The 17707-nt window shown below is 41.5% G+C and overlaps 1 protein-coding gene across 4 annotated transcripts in view; it reads left to right on the forward strand.

The window, feature by feature from the left end:
* Positions 1-17707, forward strand: part of SUCO (SUN domain containing ossification factor) — a 113197-nt gene that overhangs the window by 59983 nt on the left and 35507 nt on the right. For 3 of the 4 annotated variants that reach the window (XM_088482183.1, XM_088482184.1, XM_088482185.1), the window contains exons 5-11: positions 3127-3264; positions 4206-4356; positions 4892-5015; positions 7904-8025; positions 9817-9884; positions 11121-11228; positions 11558-11663. In XM_088482183.1, coding sequence (XP_088338309.1) covers positions 3127-3264; positions 4206-4356; positions 4892-5015; positions 7904-8025; positions 9817-9884; positions 11121-11228; positions 11558-11663 — 817 coding nt within the window. The remainder of the gene's footprint in view (positions 1-3126; positions 3265-4205; positions 4357-4891; positions 5016-7903; positions 8026-9816; positions 9885-11120; positions 11229-11557; positions 11664-17707) is intronic. The other variant, XM_088482186.1, reaches the window with a different exon arrangement.

Raw genomic sequence — 17707 nt, forward strand, 5'->3', positions numbered from 1 at the left:
TAAACTGGAAGTGGTTCCTCACAGACAACAAAGGACAGAGGAAAAGATCTCTGCTTTACAGGTAAAGATTCATATTTGTCTTCAGAGTCGCCAAGAGTCCCTTCACTTGGCAATGAGGTTACTGGGGTCCATGGTATCATAGTTCACCATGGTAGAGTATGCCCAGTTTTCACTCCAGACCTCTGCAGAAGTTGATCTTCTCCAGATGGAATGAGTTGCCCCATCAGATAAAGACACTGACGATGGTGCTTTCTCCAGAGGTACAGCTGTCTCTGGCCTGGAGGCTGCTGTTGTCCCACCTCAACAGGGGACGCCCATTTTGGATCTCAGACTGGGTCCTCCTGACGACGGACGCCAGTCTCTGAGGTTGGGGTGCTCAGACAGGTCCACACTTCTTTAGGGAAGGTGGCAGATAGCAGAATCTGCTCTTCCAATCAACATATTGGTACTTCGAGCGGTATTCAGAGTTATTCAGCAAGCTAGACTAGTTCTTCACGGAAAACCCGTGCAAGTCCAGTCAGTCTACGCCACCACAGTGGCTTACATAAACCGCCAAGGAGGAACCAGAAGTCAGGCGGCCATGACACAGGTGTCCAGCATTCTGGCTTGGGCGGAAGGCAATCTCCCAGCTGTCTCGGCAGTTCATACCAGGAGTCCTCACCTGGGAAGCAGACTTCCTCAGCCGTCAGGACGTGCATCCCGGGGAATGGTTTCTTCACCAGGAGGTGATTCATAACCGCTGGAAAACTGCAGAAAATGCAAAATTAGCGGTTAGTAAATCTTCCCTCAAATGCGTGGAATTATTGTAAATAAACTTGCTGTATGTTTAAAGTTCGTATCGCCAGAACACTCTGGCCTTCATAGAAACCAGTGAAATTTCCAGAATATATTTTTATTTACGGGCAGCATTGAGACAGCTGGGAGTAAGGGTGTAGTGCTGACCGAACAGGTAAGAAGCAGCGCACCGTGCACCTTCCCATCCAGCATCTCACTGTTTTGTGGGCCCTGGGTAGGAGGGGGGAGAGGCTGTTAGGCTGCAGTGCTTGCTTCTGTGCAGGGATGGGCCATGGTCAAGGTGGAGGATGTGCCCGGTATCCTCTTACTGGCAGGGACGGTTCTAAGCAGCGAGCTGTACTGTAATGCATCCAATAAGTCGCACTGCGCTGACATTTCTATATGAAACGTCTGTGCAATGCGACTTTCGGCCACATTACCGTGCCGGATGGCAGGAAAATTTTGCCAGACGGTCCGACTGAGAAATATAGTGTGGAATGAACACTGAGGTTTGTAGAACATAACAAGGGGTGAAGTTTATCTGCCATAAAGCATATACTCCTTTTTTTTTTTTTTAAGATTTTGCCAGTGCCTCCTCTATTACGGTCCACTTTCTGTAAAAAAATAAATAAATGTTATGGAAACTTCTAGTTTCACAATACCAAAAAAACATCCTCCTGTCACTGCTTCAGATGGTCTGTGGTTATAAATGTCCTGGGAAATATCTTTCATAATTAAGGATTTAGTAATAAATGTTAGTGTATTTCTAAGTCTTTTTGTGTTTAAGCTGGATAAATAAATATAAATTGTATATTAAAATTGTATCTATAGGTCTCCTTTGAAAGAACAGGCTAAAAAGGCTAGCGGAATCACTAAGTACATTACTTTCCCTAGTACCTATTCAGTGTCTGTTATTCTTCTGGTTATCTTATTAGTTTATTTATTTTTTTCTTCTTTGGTTTTTTTAAAGTAGGTTTGTTCTGCTCTAATGTGTGAATAGTCTGCGGATAGTGTATGTAAACCCCATTTAGATGCAAACGCTACGTTTCCCTAAATGCAATAGTCAATAGAAATTGTTTTCATTAGTTTTTTTTAAGCTGTATTGCTCTTCTTGAATTCCTTTTCTCTATTTTAAGGAAAGGTAGTTATTCTCAAAAAACATACAGTCCTTCCATATGGTGAAGCTTCTGATATGCCTGCACGTATTGAATAGGTAACACATTAATTTTTGGATGCTGCAGCACATTTATAATTTTGTTAACTGCAGTTCAGTTTGAACTACAACATAACATTAATAGGTCCCATCTGATACTTGGCTTTTGAGCAGCTTTACTGCAAGCTTCATTGATTAACATCCGGGCTTCACTTGTGGTGTATGCATGGTTATGTGCCAAAGCAGAATATCGCTGGTGGGTTCTTTCAGGTCCTCACAAGCTCCCATGATTCCATTAACGTTTCATTAGCTCTGAGCTAGCAGTGATTTGAAAGGAACAATGTCTGTGCTGTTCTTTGGCTCCCCTGCTACACTAGAAGACCACGTGCTTAGTGCTGGGTTCTCCAACAAACAGAACCATGCTAGGAGCAGAGTATTTTCCAGTATCTGAATATTGTTTGAGCTCAGTGTTTGAGTTGCCAGGTAAAATCATGTGGAGAGTGTGGGAGATACCTTTGTGTGAAGAACCACCTAAAACGAGGATTTAGCAATTACAATATTCATATCCCATATTATGCTTTCCTTGGTGCAAGCATTGGAATATAAATAAGTGACGGTTTATTTTACCCTTTATTTCCATTGGCATTATAAAGTGTACCTGTTGCCTACACACATTAGGGACTTACTGGATGATGCAGCCTGTAGTATCCATTCTTTGGCAGCTGGTTGGGAAAACTGCATTCTTATTGCTATTGGCTCAGCCCTGTGTGTAGGCAATATGCTCACCCTAATTGGGCACTTTTTTAGTTGCAGATGTGCAGTGTATTTTGATAGTCTGGCTTTTGTGTAGCTTAATTTATATTTATATAATGTAGTTTCTCATTCTTAATTACCATGTTCTCTATAGGAAACCTCTTTTCGTCAGTAGTAATGCAGCTATCCGATAAAATAGTGGTCAAATGATGAAATTTCCCATTAACTGCACTTTCTCTTTAAACTGCTTCTGTGTTGGGTTATGGACAAATACTCAATTTCAGGCTCTTGATAACATTACATGTAATAAAATCTAAAATATTTGGTGCACCGTATTCTGCTGCTGTCCCTCTGTCTGCTCCCTTTGTTGTCCATTTATAGTTGTTACATGGTAAGATTTCTCAAACTCCCCCAGTGTAAAAAGGATGTTATTTCTCTCCCTTCAGTGTGGTAGAAGCATCCAGTGCCGCTCTCCCTCTAGTCAGCTCTAGTGAAGTTGAGCAGTCAGAACCTGACTGCGACATGGGGGGGTCAGTAGAGGTTGAGCCTCAGAGGGAACCTTCCTTTATCAATCCATCAGCAAGGTGAGTATTGAAGTAGGTTGCGCTTGTTAAAGCAAAATCACTGCAAAAGAGAGAAACCGGAGAAAGGTAACTCTTCCTCTGCTACTAAGGCCACGCAGCATTCGGTCGCTCACCTGCTCTGCTTGCATTTCTCTTTTGCATCTGCAAATCTGCATATTGTGCATGCATGAAATATATCTACATACAAGTGCCAGGCTTTGAGGATAATTGCACCCATTCTTAGATCTCAGATTTCATATTTTAAACTAGTTTTCAGTTTCTTTGATCCTATTATCAAATTTTGTACTTGCGCCATTTGCTCATGCTCCGCTAAATTGCAGAGACATTGCTCTGTATATGGGGCCATAATATTTATCACTCCTGATCTAAATCTGATTGCGAACGATCATTTTTTATTTTTTGTATTATTTAATTGGACAAGCCGGTAAATCATGTCTTCTAACTGCATTGATCTGACCTCACACAATCCGCTTGTTCAACACTCCATACATGTGGCAAAATTAATGACATAACTGGTAATTTGCCGCTTAGGACAGGTTGTTAATTGCATATCTGTGGCCAGTATAATAAAAACGGTGCAAGTAATACAAATTTGTTTAGCCCATAGTAACCATGTGATAAGCTTTCCGTGTTCTGTTCTAGCTGTATCATGTCAAGGTTAAGTTTGTCGAGCAGTTGTATTTCTTTTTTTGCTGCTGTTTCATTTATGCCAACATCAACAAGTTTTAATTCCATACATAAAATAAGATAACATCCAATTAATTGTTTAAAGAGCATGTAAAATATTTCAATTTCAAGGATGTTCTCATGTTGCGTGCTGTCAATGCTTTCTGCACCTGTATGAAATATGCATCTGCTGTGCCTGTCAGAGAAGTGCATGATTTACAGTTTGCAGCCAAATATCTTTGTATATATTTTTCCTTTTAACGATTCCCCTTTAGTTTTGTGAATGAACATGTTGAAAACATCTCCGTTCCACACAACAAGAAAAAGGTGACCTCATCTGAATTGGATGCCGAGGTCTCAGCCCCAGAGACAGAAGCAGCAAAACAGAAACTACCCCTCAATGCTTCAGAAGAGTTAGAACAAGCAGTAAGTTTGGCATTTGCAGTGCTCCAATGTTCTCTTTTTCAATGAAGCAATCTGTATGGTGTTGATGCATACTTTCCAGAAAATCCAAGAGACTCTTGAGTTTGGGGAGTTACCCACAGACACCCGGGAGAGCAGATCACAATCCCACATACCATCAGTGTTCTACAGAAATGTTGCCGATAAGGTGACTACTGAAAGCAGCACTGAGAGTTTTAATAGGCTTAAGTGCTGACCTTGTAGGCTGCAATGACCTGACCAGAAGGTTGAGGAAAACACAATGACTGATCGAGGCTCCTGTTAAACTGGTTTCAATCTCTCTTCTAATTTGAAAGCAAGTTCAGACATCCATCCTGTGTATTCATGTAAGAAATACTTCTAATGCAAACTAGAGTTTCATCCTTTAGCTAAATGCATTAAATAAGACATTTCTTTCAACCATTACTAGCACCTATAGTGCAGGTCTCACTGTTTGTAATCACAAATATATTATAAAATACATTGCTATACCAGTTTATAAGGAGTATAAAACTTACAGGTGACCAACAACAAGGAGGCGATTGGAGGTGACCCCTCTGTCCCTGGGAACACAAAGGACCCCGTTGACATTCCAACCTTTGATGAATGGAAGAAACAAGTCATGGAAGTAGAGAAAGAAAAAAGTAAGTTAATCCCTCTAGGAAATCACTGTCCTGTAAACACCTTTCCATGGTTTCTGCATGACAAATGGGTTGGGTATGAAATCCCGGCTATCTGGATGCCGCTGGTTAGAATACCGACAGCCGGAATCTCGACACCCATAGAGAACAGCGGTAAGTATTTATCTAACCCCTATACTACCCTTCCCTCCCAGGTGCCGAACCCTAACCTCCCCTTAACACCCCGATACTTACCTTCGTGATTCTGGTGCCGGGATCTCCACCTGTCGGGATTTCGGTTCCGGTCTTCTGACTGTCGGCATTCCGCACGCCGGGATGCCGACTACATCCCATGACAAATATATAATGGACTGTTTTTAATACACCTGGTAATAGCTATTTATCACATGTTGCTGTCTGTCTGTGTATCTTGTTTGTTGTGTATTAACATGGTGCAGCAATGTTGATCTTGAACTACAGTCGGTTAGGCCTATTGTCTGTATATGGCTGTTACTATTCTCCAATGCATGTATACAACTGCTAGTCAAAACCGCTGTACTTTAATCTGTGCTAGCTGCATGGTGCACAGGAAACACCCTGGTATCAGCAATTGATATGTTTAAATGACAAATAGGGCAGAACGTTGGATTATGGCGTACTTCCCAAAAGCAGTACATTATTCATTTTCACTTTTTATCCATTTCATTGGTCCTTTTAATGGTTACATTTAACCAAATAAGTTTTTCTAGTTTATGATTTCTGTTTAAGGATAATGAAAAGTAAATGTATGTGGGATGTGTCCCATCCACAGGCTGAGCAGCCAGGCAACTTGTCTCCGTTACACTATGCACTCAGTGTGTGTCTGTCGTCTGTTGATACATTCCCAGTAGCTGGATAGAATTTCAGATCTTTAGAATGTTGCAGGATAGTCGAGACTGAAAAATATGTAAAGGAAAGCTCATTGGAATGTTGCTGTATAGCTATTCAGTGTTATGGGAGTCGTTTGGTCTCTTACTCTTTATGAATTGGTAGTCCGCATTCTCATGACTAGTATTATGTAAGAATCTATGCTCTTTGCTTTGGGTCATGAATATGGGCCTCTTAAATAAATCTATCAATAAAACCACATATATAAATATACTCGTTAAAAACCGACATGGCCCGGAAGTTGCCGTGCTCCTGTTATTCACTTAAAATGCATTAATATGTAATGACAAAGCAATAACCTTCAAAATCTGATTTTGTTCTAATAAAATAAAGTTGAAAGTGCCCTTTTCTGTTTTGTACAACCTATCACTTGATCACTGAAGACCATTGCTAGAGGCCAGACTGCATTCCTTGTCCTCGGCTTTATTAATAAGAGTTTCTTCATAAGACTAAAAAAGCCACAGGCTGCTAAATTAGCCGGTATCATTGGGCCTGATTCAGAGTTGTACTCTGCTAATTATCGCTCAACTGCGAACACATTGACAATCTGCACATGCGTCTAAGTCGCACCAAGCATGCGTCAATGTACATTACTGTACTCCCTCGCAGCTACTTTTTTCTCACAGCATGATTGACAGGGAGCGTTTGTGGGAGGTAATGAGGAGTGGCGGCATGTCTCGATCATTTTGGGGGCATGTCACATACTGCGTTTGTGATCCTGTATGAAAGAAATTTGGCTCCACCATCTCCGTTCCCACGGCCATTCTGCGGGACCATAGACAGACTGACTCAGGACTGCAACAATCAAATGAGCTGCGACTGATGCTGCGTCTTTGTACACTGATGCTGCAACATTTTATGTAGATGCTTGGATTTGCAAAGCTGCAGCCGGGCGTCTCTATACATCTCCCAGCGCCTGCGACATTTGCATATTTTTGCATAGCAGCAGATTTGCATTCAACTCTGAATTGGGCCCATTGTCCTAGTCTGAGCGCTACTTTGTAGTTTAAACTCTGTAGAGCTTGTGGGTTGTAACCATATACATGAATGGACCTTATGAATTAGAAAATGCTTGCACTGAACAAGCTCTGCCCAGGTACAAAGCATGTTTTTAAATGTGGAAAACTTTTCCAGTTTAGTGAGAGAATTATTCAGCAGACGTGAGATATTTGAAATTGTGTAGTTTTACTACATGAAGTTATAGCAACACAACATCATGTCTCTGCAATTTGTACTATAATATACACCCCTCAGTCTGCCTTAGTTGTCACATTTGGAGTTCCCTCACCTACAGTATTTATGAGCAGTCTTCTGTTTGTGTGGTTTCTGTGGGCCTTAAAATTGACCCTGACAATCTTTGTAGTGTTGATAAAACTAGCTATCATGGCCCCTGTACTCTACAGTGTGTATATGCATATGAATTGGGTTTTATTGTGTACATTTAGTTGAAAAGGTGTTTCTGTAGAGCTAAATATTATTAGATTCCAAAGTTTTCACTCCTATATTAAAGCAGAACCTAATCTTGATGATACAGACCCGCTTAATCTCCTAAAGTTTATTTTAGAGGTTTCTTTTTATGTAGAGTGATGCACACTTTTTGTAAATGTAACACTTTACAGGTGACTCGTGATTCTGCTGAAAGTATAGTTTTTTTTCACTTTTTACTTGGCTTATGAAAAGGTTACACAAGCAGACTATTACTTGGCCTTGTTACTGAGATACTTTCATGTAGATATTAAATAACAAAAGACATTCTGTGGTTGAATGATAGTCAGATGACTAGTGCATGGCCCCTGAAGGGGTAATCTGTCTTTTAGTAAACGCAGTGTCTACACTACTTACAAGGTGACATTTAGACATGATCCTGTATCACATGAGGAGCAAGTGTTTATAGAGTTGCTGAAGAAAGTGTTCCATCTATAGCGTGTCCTAATGTGAGGAAGAGATTTGTATAATCATTCAACAGTTCTACTTCTGTTTTCTAGGTCAGTCAATGCACCCTTCTGTCAATGGGGTGCAGCACACTGTAAAGGTCCAAAAGAATAGAAACAATTATGCTTCTGTCGAGTGTGGGGCGAAGATACTGTCTGCTAATCCTGAAGCCAAGGTGAGAGCAATGTTCATCTTAATTGAAATGAGAATACATGCATATGGTTTTGCTGGGAGTTCTGCTACATGTACCAAGCTAATAAACAAAATGGGACAGGCAAAACAGTACTAAGCACGACTCTATTGTTACACTACCTGTATACAACCCTGTAATCTGCCCCTCCATCAGTACTTCATCCTCCAAAAGCAAATCATTTTAAGGGGGGAGAGAGGTCATATACTCTTGTGGCCAAGCCAGAATAAATACTATATACTAGCACATATAGTAAAATATTATATCCATAGAAAGTAAGAGGCTTTTCTTCCATTATATCACACCTACAAAAGGACAGTTTGTAAATTTAAGCAACATTTCTCGCCACCTTTTTAAAGAACAACCAGTACAATGTTTTAGTTTTACTATTTAACAATGTATTAAAGACATTAACATATACTACTTTTGATAATACCAGAATAATCACATCTAGCTACTGTAGTTAACTAGCTGCAGCAATAGCTGTAGGGCAGATCTTATAGATATGTGCTGTCACACCTTCCCAGACTATTCCAAACATTCAGTTCCTCCCCATAAACTGTCCCTTCTAACTCCAAAACATGATCTTATGTTCTCCTGTACCTGCTTTCTATTGGTGGGTGTAGGCATGGGGTGCAAGTAGTAATGAATTAATGGTTTTCTGTCAGCTATGCTATGACAAGAAACGTGGAATACTTCATATGAATTTTCATGAACTCTACATATTTGGTAGTAGGGGAAGGGGAGACCATCTATCTGTTCTTGGTGAGATTGAAGTTGCACCACAATAGTTGTTTACAATAATTGTAGATCTGCCTCCATTTATCTATTGGTCTAAAGCTGGGTACACACCTCAATCTGCAGATTGAGTGATCTGTAGATGACGGTTGTTCATACACACTGAACAAACATCTGTCATCTGGGTCCTGTTGGCTAGGGGCCGTGTTGTGCCCCGTGTCTGCAGCAAGTTTACGGGCAGTCGGCTGACCGCCCGTATGCACAGCACAATGCCCCACTATATCTTCAGATCTATTTGCATCGGCTGTGCAGCAGAGCTGACACGATATGTCTGTGAACGACCATGTTCAGACACATCGCTGGTACACACTGGCCGACGCACACAAAATATATTGGCTGATCAATTGAACGGCCAATATATCTGCTACACAGGCGATGGACAGATCTGTCCATCGGCAGGTGTGTACGGCCGGTCTGCAGAAATATCTGTCCATCGGCAGGTGTATACGGGCGGTCTGCAGATCGTCCGTACACACAGCGGCAGCCGTGAGGAGGGGGCGGGAACACGCCCCCCACCCGCCGGAACATGCCCCCGACATGCCCCCTGGTTGCCGGGACCCTCAGATGATGGCCGTTCAGTGTGTATGAACGACCATCATCTGCAGATATATTTGTCAGGTGTGTTCCCACCTTTAGCCTCCATGTCTGCTTGTTTATCCATCATTAAAATGAGCAATAATAGGTGAGGGGGAAGTTTAGAAGAACTGCTGCGCAAAGTGCTACATATTGCCGTAGTGCACACACTACTTTCTGCTGGATTATTTGTTTTATTACTTGTATGGTGGATGTTGTGAGCTGCATAAATCTGTACAAGAGTAGGTGCATCACATAACGGAGAATCTGCTTTGCCATAATAAATTACATGGATGTTAGTGATATTTTTATATAAAGTGTATGCTAGATATTTCAGTTACAGAACAATTAATGCATGTGGGATGTTTTGCAATGCGTATATTTTTTTTCTCTTTAATTTTTTAGAGCACATCTGCCATACTTATAGAAAACATGGACCTGTACATGTTAAATCCTTGTAGCACAAAAATCTGGTGAGTTACTTACTATGTATAACTAGCTGATGTGAGAAGTGTTGTTTTGTTTTTGGCATGGCTTTAGTCTAGTTTAGTGATACAAGCATTCTGAATAGAAATGTTTAGCAATAAACCTGTGTACATAGAATCTAATCTGGAAGATTGTATGTTTGATTCCAACACAGACTAGGGAATATGAGTTTATCTCAATGCTGCTTGTCATATGGAAGAGGTTCCCAAACTGACAGTAGGTCCAGGTTTTAAGGATAGCCATGCTTGAGCACAGGTGACTTAATTAGTACCTCAGTCAATTTGATTTAACCATCTGGACTCAAGTATGGATATCCTTAAAACATGGATGTAATGGCAGAGTTTAGTAACCTCTGTCATGGTAATATGCAGTGCTAATAACAGTGGACCTCATTCAGAGTCGGTCGCAAGTGCTGAGCGCTCGCAACCGGCTCAATGTTTTGGTCCTGCGCAGCGGGCGCACTGCGCGTGCGCAAGCCCCGGAGCGAGAGAGAAACTCTCGCTCCGGAGCTCACTATAAAAGGGCCGGCTGTCGATGTTGATCGACAGCTCGGCCCGTTTTGTAGGCTTTTTGCAAACGGAGGCGTTCCTGACGGAACGCTTGCCGTTTTGTGGGCGGCCGCACTGAAATAAACAGTGATGTCAGTGGGGAGTTTCCTGCTCGATCAGAGCAGGAAGCTCCCTGGGGCTTGCGGTTGCCGAAACCCAACCTTAGTGTCTCGTCGCAAGCCCCGATGGTCGCGATGGTCTTGACCATCACCCTGGTCAGTCGCTAAGCTGTGGGTGGTAACCCACAGCTTAGCTAGCGACCAGGAGGCCGCACTAAAAAAATGAAGGGGCCGCCCTCATTCAGAGAGAGCGATCACTTCTAGCGACCGCCTCTGAATGAGGGACAGTGTTTCTCAACCTCAGTCCTCAGGAAATTCAAATATGCATGTTTTTCAGGTCTCCTCACAGATTCACAAGTGAAATAATTAGAAAAACCTGTGGATCTTATTAAAATGTCAGTCAGTAATGAATACACCTGTGCTCCAGCATGGAGATATGGAAAACATGCACGAATAGTGTTCCCTGAGGACTGGAGTTGAGAGACACTGATGGATATGATACACGGCGAGTGGCCTGTTCTCCTCCATTTTATTGCACATGTCCTCTAACTTATATGCAGTGCTGTAATAGATGACATTACACATGTTCTCTTATGGAATATCTTTTTCTTTCCAGGTTTGTTATTGAACTCTGTGAACCCATCCAAGTGAAGCAGCTTGACATTGCAAACTACGAGCTCTTCTCGTCCACTCCGAGGGACTTTCTGGTTTCTATTAGTGACAGGTGCAAATCATTTTTTACATTTGTGCTAGGTTATGAACTCTACATGCGAGCAACTTGAGTTGGTTGCTGAATTTAGAATAATTTTTTTTAGGAACAAGAAGTAACAGGTCAGCAGATGTTTCTACAATTAGTGCTGCATGTTTCACATAGGAAGCTTATAAAAAAAAAGCAATGTGTCATTTTAGTACTGTTCGATTTCCTTTTTTGTCTTTTAATATTTCTGTTCAAATCTCAGTTTACAAGGTAGAAAGAAATGTAAGTTAGGAATATTCACATTTAATATGTGTTACTTAGGAGAAAAGCTAATTTGTCCTGTCTCTGTATTGCAGGTACCCCACAAACAAGTGGGTAAAACTGGGCACTTTCCATGCAAGAGATGAAAGAACTGTCCAAAGTTTTCCTCTTGATGAACAGATGTATGCAAAATATGTCAAGGTGAGACTGGCTCCTTTGGCTTTGTAATACCACCAAGACATATTGCACTTGTTTTGGCACCCCCATATCTGTTTTGCAAAGAGACTGGCTGAAATGTTAGCGTCTTTGGAGGATGTTGGAAAACATTCAAATCCTTTTAAATAGTTTTATTAAAACGAACCGCTGCATATAAAAAAAAGTTACCTTAATGCACCTTGGTATATAATAGTTCACAGGTTCTCAAACTCTGTCCTCAGGACAGTGCATGTTTTCCAGGTCTCCTCAGAGAATCACAAGTGAAATAATTAGCTCCACCCATGGATGTTTTAATATGTGTCAGTGAGTAATGACTACACCTGTGCATCTGCTGGGTGACCTGGAAAATGTGACCTGTGTGAGAGTTTTTGAGAACCTCTGTAATAGTTAAGGTAACATCAGAGCTTCTTTTTTTTTTCATTCTAAAATATAAACTGTACTCCCTCATGTGCTCTTAGACCAGGAGAGACTGCTAAACTCACTCATCTCTCCTATTCTGTAGTGATCTCATCACTTGTATGATTATGTATACAGGATATCACATAGCCATATCACATAGCCTACATCAATATACCAAACTCTTATTAGATGGTTTCTGACCATAGCAATTATGTATATGTGTATTCTTTATATTTCTTCTAAAAAGGTGTATAGGACAGTGTTTCCCAAACTTTTGTCCTCAAGACACCCTAACAGACCAGGTTTTATGAATATCCATGCTTCTGCACATATGGTATAATTTAACTGACCAAGGTGCTAATTGAGTCACATGTGCTTAAGCATTGATATACTTAAAACCTGGACTGTTGGGGGGCTTTGAAGAGAGACTTGGGGAATCACTGGTGTAGGATACAGGTGAAATATAGTGTATATTGTAGAACTGATGTTTAATACTTGTATTTGCTCTGACTAAAGGCCCGTACACACTGGGCGATGTGTGTACGGAGCGACCTAGTCAGTGACTGACCCGACGGGGGTGCATACACACTTGCCGATGCCACAACAACGAATGGTGGCGGGGAGGGGGAGTAGCAGGACCGTTCTGCATTCGGCAGCATGGCATCGTTAACTGTCTCCCCAGATTGAGCTGCATGTACTGAATACAACCAGGGATATCTATAACGACCCGCAGGAGCGCGCGTCGTTCGTCAAGTTCATACACACTGGACGATTTGAACAATGTATCATTCAACGTTATCGTTCATAAAAATCATACAGTGTGTATGAGCCTTTAAAATATATCCAGTGTGAATGGTCCAAATTCATGTGTCCTTGTAAAAACAAAGGTAATCCATGTAATAAAAACTGGAGAGAAATAACGTGCTTCATAGTTAGGATTGTTATTCACAACTTCCTATTAATGGCGGTCTTCCTATCCCTTGATCAACACCCCTGAACCTCTATTTTTCTTCCACATCAATACACACACGTAAAGGTGTTCTATGAGCGTTTTAACCAACAGACATTTTTGATATCCCAATAAAGTATAGCGTGACTGGATTCTTCCTCTATAGCTTGGGGCCAGGATACATTTTAACACATTCACATGAAATCCTGCAACTTTCAAGGGGTGTACAGCACAGTACCTGCCATGTGTAGTGTACAGTAATGTCTGTTTTGTATATTTGTTTTTGTGTAAGTCATGAAAAGATTGCAGAGGTGTTGCTATCATTTATTTTCTGGTTAATTATGCCTGAGCTTTCGATGGTTTGCAGGATGGCATATATTTCATAAACGATCAGCAAAGGCTAATTCTTTATCCTTCTATCTTTTCTTTCTCTATAATCTTTTTCTTTACAAAACTGGTGACTTGCTTTCTAATACTTACTCTGTGTTGCTGACATGTATCCAACTGATAAAGTTGTAGTATTTTGTATTGTATTAGTTTTCACATAGACGCCTTACAGCACATTCTACAGCTGCAGTACTGTTATAAAATGCATATGAATAAATATAAGCTTGGTATGTTATTTGAAACCTTCACAAAAGGTTTCTTTATCATTTGAGTTGATGCTTGATACTATACTCCCGGTCACTGATAATAGCTGCCACAGTTATTGGCACTTTAAGTAAATATGAACAAAAATCTTTGTCTAAAGTAACACTGATGAAGTGCTTCATGTCTTGGCCAAATAATAGGAATACTACAGTGTTTTTATTTAAATACACTTGTTTCACTACAATCACTTATAGATGAGTAACACTGTCGGGGCGATTCAATCCATCACAATGCTGAATAGTCCCGGAAAGGAGTTCCCAGAACCATTTAATTCACTGCGCTGTTAGGTCCGACTAAAACCACTTAAGTCAGAGATTGACGGTTAGCATGCCTAAAGCTGGGTGCTAGGTTGCGCTAACTAGCATTCTCCGACTAAAGTGCCGGCCGCTAGGATGTTAGCGCCGCACTAAGCCGGAAAATAGCATCACACCCTGCACTTTAGTCGGATTTCTGCTCGCACCGTCAGGAGGGTACAAAAATAAATCCTTTATTCGGGGTAAAAGGGCGGTGAATTAAATGCTCTGGGAACTCCTTCCCAGGGCTATTCAGCATTGCCCTGAATTGAATCGCCCCCTATATTTCTTGAAAAACAGGTTACCAAGTTATTGGATATCTTGAACTATGTAGAATCTCCTCCGCTACATATGACCTTTTTCTATCATTTTTAATAGATTGAAAAGCACATTAAGGGGTCTTTGATCATTCCTCAATGCAGAATTTTTTTCAATATATCTCCCTTTTTAGTCTATGCCCTTTTGTAATCAAACATACATTTTCTTTGTGGTTTAGTCTGGAATCTCAGATACAGTATGTGTATAAATCGAGGTATGTCTGTGGCCATTATTTTACTGGTAGGTCACCTACTGTGTGTCCAAGTGACAGCTTTCTGGCACAGGCAACCATATTTTGTGTCAGAATATACTTTATAATATTAGAGTTCATGATGTCGTTGAATCATACAAGGGACTTAGGGCCAGTGGCAACAACTGCACCACAACATCAGCAATCCAATGCCATATTTCACAGTGGTTATACAGTTTTATTCTTAGTATGGCTCCACACTGACACCAAATGTACTGATGGGAATAGTGGCCATAGAGTTGGTGGAGCTCTTTATTGGCCTTGTTTAACCAAAACATCTGGTTCCAGTGAAAGTAGCTTTGGGAAAACTCCAGTTATTTTTTAATTTTGTTTTTGGGGATGTGAGTGTGTGTGCGCTGAGGTAACTTCACTATTATTTTTGTGTTTTCTTTACTAATTGTATGCCCCCGTTAAATAGGCTGTTCGGAAGGGTGGGGGAGAATATTTTATTCATTTCTTGACTACCAGTTTAAAGCTATATATTTGTTTCCCATCCCCCCCCCCCCTATTCTTTTCTGACACTAGTATGACTAGTCAGATGTCAAGCTCACCAAATATAGCAAAACGGGTGGCCAGATTGGCCCAAGGCCCCAACATCTGATGTGTTTCTGTGATTGCAGAGAACTATATTTTATGATTCAGTAGCACAAAATGTTGTTCTACAATGTAAATTATGATTTTTAGTCTGGAAAACCTGCAACATACTACAGACAAGAATAAAACAGTTATACAGTAGTAAAGCATACTGTATATATTTTCTAATAAAGAGTCACATCTTTTTGTAAAAAACAATCATTTGCAGTTTAATAGACCGCAAATTATATATTAACATAATTTCAGTTAAACGTGCGAACTTTGTCCTCTGTGCAATTTTTTCTTCTGTTTAAATTAGAGGGTGGGAACAGCAAGGGCAATGTGCAAGCATTTAAGCCTGGGCAGATATTTTGATGACACAATGCTGAATGTATGTATGAAGTGCACCTAAATCTCATTCTTAGTCTTTGCTCAGCTTGCATGTAGTAATCATCTGATTCATTTACCAGACTCCCATGCAATGTCTAGTTACGATTGTGTATTGTAGCACCTGTCATTATGTGAGGTATGAGCCAAGGCTCCTTTTTGCTTTTCACAATATGCAGCTACCTTACTCGTATGCTCTATAAGCCATAGACCTCAAACTTTACTTATCCATAGGCAGGTGAGCCAGCATCCATTGTCTGTCCTTTATTACCTACTCTGACACTTCTCTCTGTTAGTAATAACCCTTTTACACCGGAGCTAAAACCCGTGTTATTGCAGGGTTAACCCGGGCAGCTCCTTGGTGTAAAAAAGGTGAGGGTTGGATAGCCGGGTCGAGTGACCTGGCAATCCAACCCAGGTAAATAGCAGGGCTTAACATGGGAGTAACCTGTGAAACCCTGCTGTATGTACGGCGCATTCCGGGTCACGATGACCTGCAGTGCGCCGCAAGCTGGCCGATTGGTCCGACTTCAGTGGTGCTTGGAGATAACGTCATCTCCAAGCGTCCACTTTTATGCCGGAAAAGCCGGGTCTATGCAGACCCGACTGCGGTATGAGCGGCTCCGACTCGGGAATATCCCGAGTCAGCGCCGGCTAAATTCCGGGTCTGATCCGGATAGGAACCCTGTTCCAACTCCGGGTCAGACCCGGAATTTTGGTGGAAAAGGGGTGTAACTGAGCCCATGTAAGATTGGTTACAGCAGAGTCGTCATCATTAGGTTAACACAATGATATATATTTTTTTCCTTTCCCTCTGGTTGAATTACGATACTACATTTACAGGTTTGTTCTTGCACATCTTTGCTGCAGTCGTGCCAAAAAGCCCCTCTTGGCGTGGTAGGTCCTGTGAGACTCTGCTAGTGCTGGACGGCTTTTTTTTTGGCAAAAATGTGTCTTTAAGTCACAATATGATGGAACTAGCACACACCAGCAGACTGCAGGTTAATTTGATATGCGGCACTTGTATATCTGTTTACGTCTGAGTCTCTGAATCTGTATATGAAGTGCTACAATGTAGCGGCCACAGCTTTTTTCATTCCATGCTCCGTAGCTTCATATACAGACTCTGGTGCCCACAGATATAAAAGTGTTGAATATCAAATTAATCTACCAAGTCTGCTGGTGTATTCTAGTCACATGGTGTTGCGACTTAGGCACATTTTTGGCACAAAGATCCCCGACACTAGCAGAGTAGCACAGGTATTCACAGGGTCCTATTCTCCTACCCACCAGGGGTCCTTACTCTCCAGTAAGGAATCTGGGAAACTCCTAAATGGCCTATGCAGCTGTTACACAAAGTAAGGTAGAGCTTAATAAATAGCAATGTGCCTTCCCTAACCCTAAGAAACCTGACACACCATTCTCTAACAGCTCACTTGATGAGCGTTCTTTTGCATTCTGTTCTCTCCACTAAAACCATTATCCTGACGCACAAAAAAAAGCTTTACCCCTAGATAAGGAAAAATCGTGGCACCGTTTTAATGAAGCTTAACTCACCAAGAATCCTAAATTAGGCTCTGAAAAGATGGCGTGTACTATGGAAATATGCGCTTCTCTTATCTGTCACTTCTGTTGGGCGACTCCTGTATCCCCAAGCAGATCTCTACACTTCTTGATTTGTATTCTTGAGGCTAAACTTGAGCAGTGCTAGTGCATTTACAGACATAGATACCTGTACGTCATAGACTCCTGTAAGGCTGTGTGTTTAACGTCACCTCTGTCATCCTAACCCTTAGAATCATGAGTGCTGCTAGTCATATCACAGCACCAATGAATTTCTAACATTAATAATGCTGGCCATACACGATACAATTATCGGGGAGATCCGCCTGATATCGGCGGATCGCCTCGATAATTGTAGCGTGTGCGCGGGCGACCGAGGGTTAAATATTGCTCGGTCGGGCATGCAGGATTGTCCAGCATGCCCGTCCGATGCGATATTTACCCGGTAACTGACGGCCGCATCGGGCAGTGTATGCCCAGCGCGGCCGACTGACAAACATTTCCTGTGTTCCTTCCTACGGAAGGAACAGGGAAATGTCTCCTCCCCCGGGGGCGGAGCGCAGATGTCGGGCTATACACTGAGATTTCTCTCACAGTGTATGCCGGCGACATCTGCGGCTGGCAGCCGGTCATATAAAATGTCTGT

Source organism: Taudactylus pleione, unplaced genomic scaffold, assembly GCF_031769625.1.
Source record: "Taudactylus pleione unplaced genomic scaffold, aTauple2 ptg000017l, whole genome shotgun sequence".
Taxonomy (NCBI): domain Eukaryota; kingdom Metazoa; phylum Chordata; class Amphibia; order Anura; family Myobatrachidae; genus Taudactylus; species Taudactylus pleione.